Source organism: Petaurus breviceps, unplaced genomic scaffold (genome assembly GCF_028583685.1).
Source record: "Petaurus breviceps papuanus isolate PSGF00001 unplaced genomic scaffold, PetGlider_PUasm1.0 126, whole genome shotgun sequence".
Lineage (NCBI taxonomy): Eukaryota > Metazoa > Chordata > Mammalia > Diprotodontia > Petauridae > Petaurus > Petaurus breviceps.
In genome coordinates this window covers 81,540,816-81,550,203 of record NW_027185655.1, presented here as the reverse complement: position 1 = coordinate 81,550,203, position 9,388 = coordinate 81,540,816, and the positions used below count along the sequence as shown (strand labels likewise).

General features: G+C 34.6%; 1 protein-coding gene across 1 annotated transcript in view; it reads left to right on the top strand.

Moving 5' to 3' along the window:
• FSTL5 (follistatin like 5) overlaps positions 1–9,388 on the top strand; it is a 1,185,743-nt gene that overhangs the window by 393,750 nt on the left and 782,605 nt on the right. The window contains exon 4 of the mRNA XM_069097493.1: positions 5,749–5,997. Within this exon, the coding sequence (XP_068953594.1) occupies positions 5,749–5,997 (249 nt within the window). The remainder of the gene's footprint in view (positions 1–5,748; positions 5,998–9,388) is intronic.

Here is a 9,388-nt window from a genome sequence, read left to right as displayed (position 1 = left end):
CCAGACCCCTGCAACAACAGCACTATCCTTCACCAGTGGACAGTATTCACTCTCTGTCTGAAGGACAGTCTCAGGGCTTCTTAACCAAAAGCCAGGTTCCAGGACTTCTTCAACAACAGGACTGTCTTTTATCAGTGGAAAAATCTGGCAAAACAACATCAAAACAGACAGACAAAGTACCAGCAAAACAGCCATGTCTCCTCAGTCCTTGGCAGCTCAGGGGGCAGGTCTCAAAAGTCCAGGGCGATTCAAAGTGGCCCCCAGCAATTCTCTCAGTCTCTCTCTGCCTCCACAAGGTGCTGCTCCCAAAAAGTTCTTCTGCCTTTCTCTTGTCTCTCCAAATCTACGTCACCAGCTCCTCCCAGTTCAGGACTTTCTTTTCACATCAACAAGTCTATCCCCCAGGTGGGATTAACAAGCTCTGGGTTTTAACACAATCAATTTGAAAACCAAGCCAATACAGGGGAATCTTTAAATGCCATTACTATCACACATATCAATCAAACTACCGAAAAATTATTTCATAGAGCAAGAAAAAAACAACAGAATTTATCTGGAAGAACAAAATGTCCAGAATATCAAGAGAAACAATGAAAAAAAATCAACAAAAGGTGATCTAGCTATGCCAGATCTAAAACCATATTATAAAGTCATTAAAGCTAGATGATACTAGTTAAGAAAAAGAGTGGTGGATCAGTGGAATAGGTTAGGTACAAAAGACACAGTAGTCAATGACTAATGTAGTCTACTGTTTGATAAATCCCAAACCCCTAAACTCCAACTTTTGGGATAAGAACTCATTATTTAACAAAACTGTTGAGAAAATTGGAAAATAGTATGGCAGAAACTAGACATAGACCAACATCTTACACCATATAAGAAAATAAGTTCAAAATGAGAACAGGATTGAGACATAAAGAATGAGATTATAAGCAAATTAGCAAAGCAAGGAATAGTTCCCCTGACTTATCTGTGGAGAATGGAAGAATTTATGATGGAACAAGAGAATAGAAAACATTATGAAATGCAAAATGGGTAATTTTGATTACATTAAATTAAAAAAAAGTTTTCTCATAAACAAAGCTAATACAAGGGAAGAAGGAAAGTCAGAAAGCTGGGAAATAATTTTTTTTTCAGCCAGTGTCTCTGATAAAGGCTTCATTTCTAAAACATATAGAGAACTGAATCAAGTTTATAAAAATGCAAGTCATTCCCCAGTTGATAAATGGTCAAAGGATATGAAAGGCAGTTTTCAGAAGAAGAAATTAAAGCTATCTCTAGTCATATGAAGAATTGCTCTAAATCTCTATTGATTAGAGAAGTGCAAATCAAAATAACTCTGAGGTACCACATCACACTTATCAAATTGGTTAATATGGCAAAATAGGAAAATGATAAATGTTGGTGAAGCTGTGGGGAATTTGGAACACTAATGCATTGTTGGTGGAGCTGTGAACTTATCTAGCCATTCTGGAGAGTGATTTGGGACTATAACTATAGGGTTACAAAAATGTCCATACTTTTTAACCCGGTATTAGTACTTCTAGGTCTGTTTTCTAAAGAGATCATAAAAAACGGAAAAGTACCCACATGTACAGAATTATTTATAGCAGTTATTTTTGTGGTGGCAAAGAATTGGAAATCAAGGGGATGCCCATCAATTGGGGAATGGTTTAACAAGTTGTGGTATATGAATGTAATGGAATACTATTGTTCCATAAGAAATGATGAGCAGGTCGATTTCAAAAAAAACCTGGAAAGACTTACATGGAATGATGCTGAGTGAAATGAGCAGAAACAGAACATTGTACACAGTAACAGCGACACTGTGCGATAACCAACTTTGATAGAATTAACTCTTCTCTGAATACAAGAATCTAAGACAATTGCAAAAGAGTCATGATGAAAAATGCTGCCTAAATGTAGATTGAAGTATACTATTTTGTCTCTTTTTCTCTCTTTTCCTTCCTTCTTGGAGTTTTCCCCTTTGGTTCTAATTCTTCTTTATGACATGACTAATGTAGAAATATATCTAATATATTTGTAAATTAGATTATCATTATTAGATTGTCTTTCATCTTGGGGAGGAGAGAAAGGAGGGTGGGAAAGAAAATTCAAAGCTCAAAATCTTATAGAAGTGATTATTGAAAACTAAAAACAAATAAAATAAAAACAAAATAGAGAGTTGTTATGATAAGGATATGTTAAAATAGAAACTGGATTTTTAAAAATTTAGTATACTGTTATTCTTTTGATGCTTCAGTTGTCTATAGTTCTTAAAGAAATAATTATAATGATCTCAAAGTGCAAAATTGCAGCTACAGATATATGAAACTTTTGATATATGAAATAATTTGCTATGAAAAATCAATAATTTTATGCAATTTAATGTGTACAGGGAAGTTCAGTAATGATTGCAATTCATTTAATATGTGATAAGACTGAGTGTAGTTAAAAGTATACCTTGATGTAATAATCAGATTAAATTGATTAGGGTATATTATTAGCCGTGGGAAACTACTGTCAAAAAGGACATGATCTAGCCATTCATTTACATGAGTCGCCTTTTGTATTTTATATGAATTTATTAAATTTTCTTTAATTGTAGCACAGTTACATGCAACATGCACCTTCTGGCTTATATAAAACAGGCCATTAACTTCAAGAAAATGGCCAATTTGCTAATACAACCATCTTAACTGAATCACTAGCTTTAAGACTTTTGATTCTGGTTTAGACATATAAAAGTCCACTTGAAGTCAAATTCCAACTTATTTTGCCATTTTTTTAAGGATGGAACAGATCTGCAGGATTTAAACACACTCCAAAGGTCAAGACTTAAATTATATACTTTCCTTATGTTTAATGAAGATCCAGTATAATTCTGATCCAATTTGTGCAAAATTTATTGATTTGAAAAAATTAGTTTAATTGTTTATCCATATGTAAGTCCATTTTCGAGGTTCACTCTTTAAAAGTTCTCTTCTGTCTTGCAGGTTATTAAAATATGACTCACAAGAAATATATTATAGGACTATAGGTTTGGAAACTAAAGGAAATTTGGAGATATAATATATATTGTAATATAATATGTATTATTATCTATATAATGTAATAGAGATATAATAAGTCTTCTTAGAAAAAGGAATACTCTGACTTCAGTCTTCCAAATATTTTGATGATCGTTTTTCAGTTGTTTCTGTTGTGTCTGACTCTTTGTAACTCCATTTGGGATATTCTTGGCAAAGATAATGTACTGGTTTGCCATTTTCTTCTCCCAAAGGTTTCTATTATATGCAGAGGCAGACCCATGCTTAGAACATATAATGACTTAGTAATTAAAGCAATAACTGTTTTAGTATAGTCAGTGAGTGTGGGGTGCCAAGCCCACCCAGGGACCCCTGCCCTTCTGTGGCAGTGTCTGAGATAGTGGTAGAGAGGAGCCCTGCTGGCCAGCAGCAGAGCTGAGAAAGAAAAGTTAAGTGAAAAGATAGATAAAAGGATTACTTACCCAGAAATTAAAAATCATAAATGAGATGGGACTCCAGTATGGTGGAAAACTGAGTCAACTTTATTCATCTAAGAGTCCAGTATATATAGTGTAAACCTGAACAGTCATCATAATCTTTGGGATTACACCATTGCCCAAACTTGTTTCCATTCGCCTCATACGTGACAGCCTATTAATACTCTATTCTAGTTATCAGGGTAAGAATACCGAGCAGGATGTTCCAAACCTTCCTAAACCTCCCTAGAACATAATGGAGTTGTCCCAAGGTTTCTAGTTAATACTATGTTGCTACATTATGCTATTTTTTTCCTGAGAACGCTCTGGGCTGCCTTGTTCCTCAGCCAGGTGCGCATACCACACTTCTCATGGGGATGTGAAGCACATGCCTGTGAGCCTTCCTGGGGAATGGGGGACTGATCTGGGCCTGTTCTGCAGAGTCTTATGCTGAGAGGGCTTATTCAGCCATCAGGGTCAGAGCCCCACTGGCAGTGGTCCTCTACAAGTAAGAATCACCTGATCGTTTCAGCTGTGTATTTTGTATTTACTCTCTCTATATATATATGTTGCATTTGTTTACCCCCATACATGTTTATGTGGAAAGAGTACCTATGGAGTACTGCTGAGAATACTAGCTTAGAGGCAGGAAGGCTTGTATTTGAATACCCTCACAGACACTTACTCTCTAAGTGACTCGGCAAAGTAATTTAATCTCTGTTGGACTTTCTACATTTGAGAAAAGGGATATTAACATCTATAATGTTTTCTACCCAGCATTATTGAGGAACAAATGATATAATTTATGGCAAGCATTTTGAAAGCTAAAAAACACTGAAAATGTGAAAATTCATTTGTTATTTTTATTATTATCCATGTTCTTTCTTTCAATAGAATACAATTGAATATAAATTTTTCAGTAGCTGGAGGTATTTGATATTTTTCTCTCTATCTCCAGCACCTAGCATAGAACCAGAAACCTAGTACATATATAATAAAAGCTGGTTGAATGAATGAAAATGAATTATTCAAAGAATGGAAAGAGTCAGTTACGAGGTGTGAAGATAGAATAGTGAACTTGAATTGTGAGATTCAAAGAAAGTAAGGCATATAATGTAATTTATAGATTTTTATCATGTAATTTATAGACTTTTATAAGCCCATTTGGAATCTTACTATTATTTTTATTCTTGTTATTACTATAATATCAAGTAACAACCATTTTTGAGGATTAAGGGTCAAATCTCATGACCTTTATCTAGTTTAGTTTCCAAAATGAGAAAGTTTGGAACACACACACAAATACATAGATACATACATTCATTCATACACAAATACATATGCATACATTCTGGAAACATGGAGATCAACATGGCATAGTAGATAAAGTTAACTTCATAGTTATGGGGAAAAAACAAATTAGTCCTGTCTCTAACACACACACTGCACATACTGATTGGGTCATCCTGGACAAGTCTCTTCATGGCTAACTACTCCAGGAAACTTTCTAAGACTTAAAGATGCAGGACAGCTGCTAATCTGCAGTAATAGAGGGAGTGATCTTAGGGAGTCTCTACACTAATGAAATTATATTTCCATTTTATACCTTTCTCAAAAATAGATAAGAAAAAATAAAACTGAAGCATATTTAAGGAAACTTCTCAAAGTTAAAACTTCTAGAATTACAAAACCCTGAGGACAGATTTTTATATAAGGAAACAAACTAACCCTCTCTTCTGTTTTTCTGTGCATAGATAAAATTAGTGATTTGTAAATATATCCAAGCATTCTTTATGAAGTATAGTCTGTGTGTATGTGCATAGTATGTAAGAGGTATTTATGGCTGGAAACTATCATGTATATGGCAGTGAGATACACCAATCCTAACTACGAGATATATCTTCTAATAGTGAATGAATAAGGTTAATGTTGAGATGACTTCTCTCCAGATCTGCCTCTAGTTTTTTTTTCCTATGCTCAGATTATTGTCCACACAGCAATGGATGCTTGAAGCCTACTAAACTTATCTCTTCTGGACTGGAGGTGAGGAAAGACTGATGGCTGGATGAACCACCAATGCCATCCTGAATGGGAATGTGTCATTTGACTAAATGAGTCACTTGCATCTTGAGCTCCTTACCATATGGATGTTGTTTGACTCATGGTCTGTGATGATTTTCATAAAATATAGATTATATCTTAAGAATGAGAAAAATACATTATTCTTTTTCTTTCTTTCCCAGGGTATCTCAATCAAGATGGTCCAATTGAATCCTGTGAAAATAAGTACTGTGGCTTGGGAAGGCACTGTATTATTAACAGAGAGACTGAACAAGCTGAGTGTGCATGCATGGACCACTGCAAGCCTCACTACAAGCCTGTGTGTGGGTCAGATGGAGAATTTTATGAAAACCACTGTGAAGTACACAGAGCTGCCTGCCTGAAAAAACAGAAGGTGACCATAGTTCACAATGAAGATTGCTTCTTCAAAGGTAAGTTCCAGGGCAACAATGCCCTCCATCTTGCATTACTCCCATTATCTATTGCATGATCAGAGCATAGAATGTCACAAAGGCCGAAAATGGAAATGTAAAGGTGCTTGTATCTGTGAGTAGAACACTGTATATTTACTTGGAGGCAACATGGCATGGTGGAAATAGCAATTATCTGAACTTGGCGCACAAGGGTTAAAATCTCACCCTTTACCTTGGGAAATCTTGGGACCTTGGGAAAGTCACTTAACCTCTAATGGCTTTAGTTTCTTTGTGAAATGATGAGGTTGAACTTGATGGTAGCTAGGGTCCCTTCCAACTTGCTATTTATGAGTTTATGACTTCATTTGAATAAAATGGTATCTACGTGAGAAACAGGTGTCTAATATTTTCTTCAAGTACTTACTATATCCTATAAGAAAGCTAAAAGAAATTAAAAATATGGAGGTTCATATGAATAGACAATGAATAAGAATGGATTTGAGGTTTCATTAGTATGATTCAATTTGATTTCAATACTTGTGGTAGGGAAATGCCTAATAAGGAAATTCTATTCAGAACTTCTCTGAAATAAATAACCTTGGAGAGACTAGTCTAGAGTAATTAGAAAGGAAGTAATTGGCTAGGGATATACTGCTGGTATATGTTAGAGGCAGGACCAAGATGTTCTTGACGGAAAAGGTCGGCTCCACTATACTATACTACTATAACATGACTATGATGTAGCATTACATAATAATTTTATATAAAATGATTAATATGGATATATAAGTCTTCTTAGAGAAGGCTGCCTTTGAATTGCTTGACTATTGTTAAGGCCTTGTGTAAGTCATTTGGAAAAATCCTTCTGCTCTGGTGGTCATGAGCTCATAAAAAGAACAAATATGACAAAATTTGCTTGTGATTTGAATTTATGATTTAACACTTAACTCTCCTGATCCAGTATCCTACTTCTAAATCATGCTATAAGCACTTTTAAAAACTCGATATCTCCTCAGAGTTGTTGTCTTCCCGATGCATTGTACTTTGGGCTGCCTTGCATCTGTGACATAGGTCATCACCTAATTGTTTAAAGTGAGAATAGGGCCCAATACATGCTCTAGTACTTAATAGAATGTAGTTGAAGGAAAAAAAGGTGATGAGATCTCAACACTTTTATTCTTAAATATAAAACCATTTATATTTTTATGAAGCCTTATATATTTGGCAGTCACTTTCTTTTATTCATTTTTATTAACAATAACCACTACCAGGAATTTGATAGGGAGATATTGTTTCAGAGAGTGTCAACACATCACTGAATCCAGTGTTTTCAATTGAATTCTTCAACAAAGTAGTTGTAGTTGTTGTAGGACAGACATAAAGTTTGCTTGAAAGGCATCTGATATGATGGATAGGGGACTGACCTTTGAGATGGGAGCCTAGATTTAACTCATTCCTCTGACACATACTGTGACCATTCCTTAATTCCAAGTGCCCTAGGCAGTTAACTCTCTCTGAGACTAAAAGTTACATGGATATTGATGATCTTCATTGGTGCAAGACATTTCAACACTGGAAGTTCCCTACACTGATGAAATAACAAGTTTTAAACTGTATCAAATGCTTAGCTGTGAAAGTGAATCATCAGAGTGGTTATCATTAAAATTGAAATAATCACATCAAAAGAACTTTTTTTAGTGATTAGATATATTAGTGAATAATTTAATTAATTTGACACCCAAACTATAACAGTTCACTATCTGAGTCTGTCTGTAGTGTCTATGGACATTATATGATTGGGGTCTGTGCTTTTAGAAGTGGATTGCTATTTTAATCAAATTAAATTTAATCAATTAAAGACTTCTATGGAAATCTTAATTTGAAACAAAAATGATGCAATAAACCTTTTCATCTCAAAGTTCTGTTTAAAGAGAAAAAAGTAAACATACTATTTTCAAAATAGGCAAATTTAAATGAAATGTTTTTCTATAAGAAGAATATTGTGATAAATTTTCTAATTTTGCAAGAAATAGTGCTCCATAATCAGCAGATGCAAGGGAAGTCAGATGCCCCAAAGGAAGTTGAAAATATGAGGATAATTTCAGGTCTTTAGTGAATTAAGGTAAATCTTAAATAAAAGTTCATGAAAACTCTTGTTTACACAGAGAGCAGAAGTAATTTTTACCATAAAGATTGTACCCTAATTTAGTGGTACGTAGAGGACACTGGCAGAGTCAAGTTCAGGTTATTCTTCCCTTGGATTAAAACTGTTTTACAATTCAGTAAAATACTGTAGTAATAACTTCTTTCTAGGAAGCTAATTAAAACACTACTTTCCTATTTTTGCATTTTAAGTGTGGAAATTCAATCATTCCCCTGATATTTAAGGATAATGAAAATTGTGTAATTGATTTCCATCTTCTATCCTGTGAGCTGTGGATCCTCTGCTTATACTGAAGATTTGTCTGAATCAAATGTATCTGTAATCCTACAGATGTTGAGTTTCATGTAGACAAAGCATTGGAATGACATAATGTTCTACTTTTCAGTCAAATGGTTTTGCATCATCTATGAATTGCTACAGAGATTTGATGGTTAAGGAGAAGTGTTCCCACCAGAGTGGTGTTTTGCTTCCTTAATTCCCTTCCTAAAAACATGCTTGGCAATGTCTGCTGCTAAATTTCGGATGTAACAGTTTTTCACTTTAAGTTAGTACATTCATTGGCACTAAGATACCTTTGAAATTATTTCTCTTTATGTAAACCATAAAATGTTGATTCCTCACATACTGAATGATTTCTAAAGGATTACCAAATCTCAGAAAGTTTGAAGTTTGTATTGTGCTTACTTAGCCATTACTCAATACTATTTTTACTTCACAATAATGAAAGTAATAATTTTATCCAACCACACAGTAGTCTGCCAAACATCAAACAGAAAGAACAGTTATTATGGTGAACATTCTCTATCTAAATTCCATCAAATATTTGATGAGGAAATGGAGAGAATAATAATAAAAATGCTTTTATATTATAGAATTTAAAGAAAGCGTTCATGTTTGAATGTCTTCTTAGTGTGCGTATAGGTATTTCACAGGACTTTCCTCTATATGGGGCAGGGACTAGAATGCCCAACCTGGAATCAGGAAGACCTGAGTTCAAATGTGGCTGAGATACTTACTAGCTGTGTGACTCTGGGCAAGTCGCTTAACCTTGTTTGCCTTAGTCAGAAAACCTATTTTACATCTGTAAAATAAGGTGGAGAAGGAAATGGCAAACTACCCCAGTATCTTTGCCAAGAAAACCACAAATGGGTTCATGAAGAATCAGACATTACTGAAACAACTGAAGAACAACAACAAATGTGTGTGTGTGTGTGTGTGTGTGTGTGTGTGTGTGTGTGTGTGTGT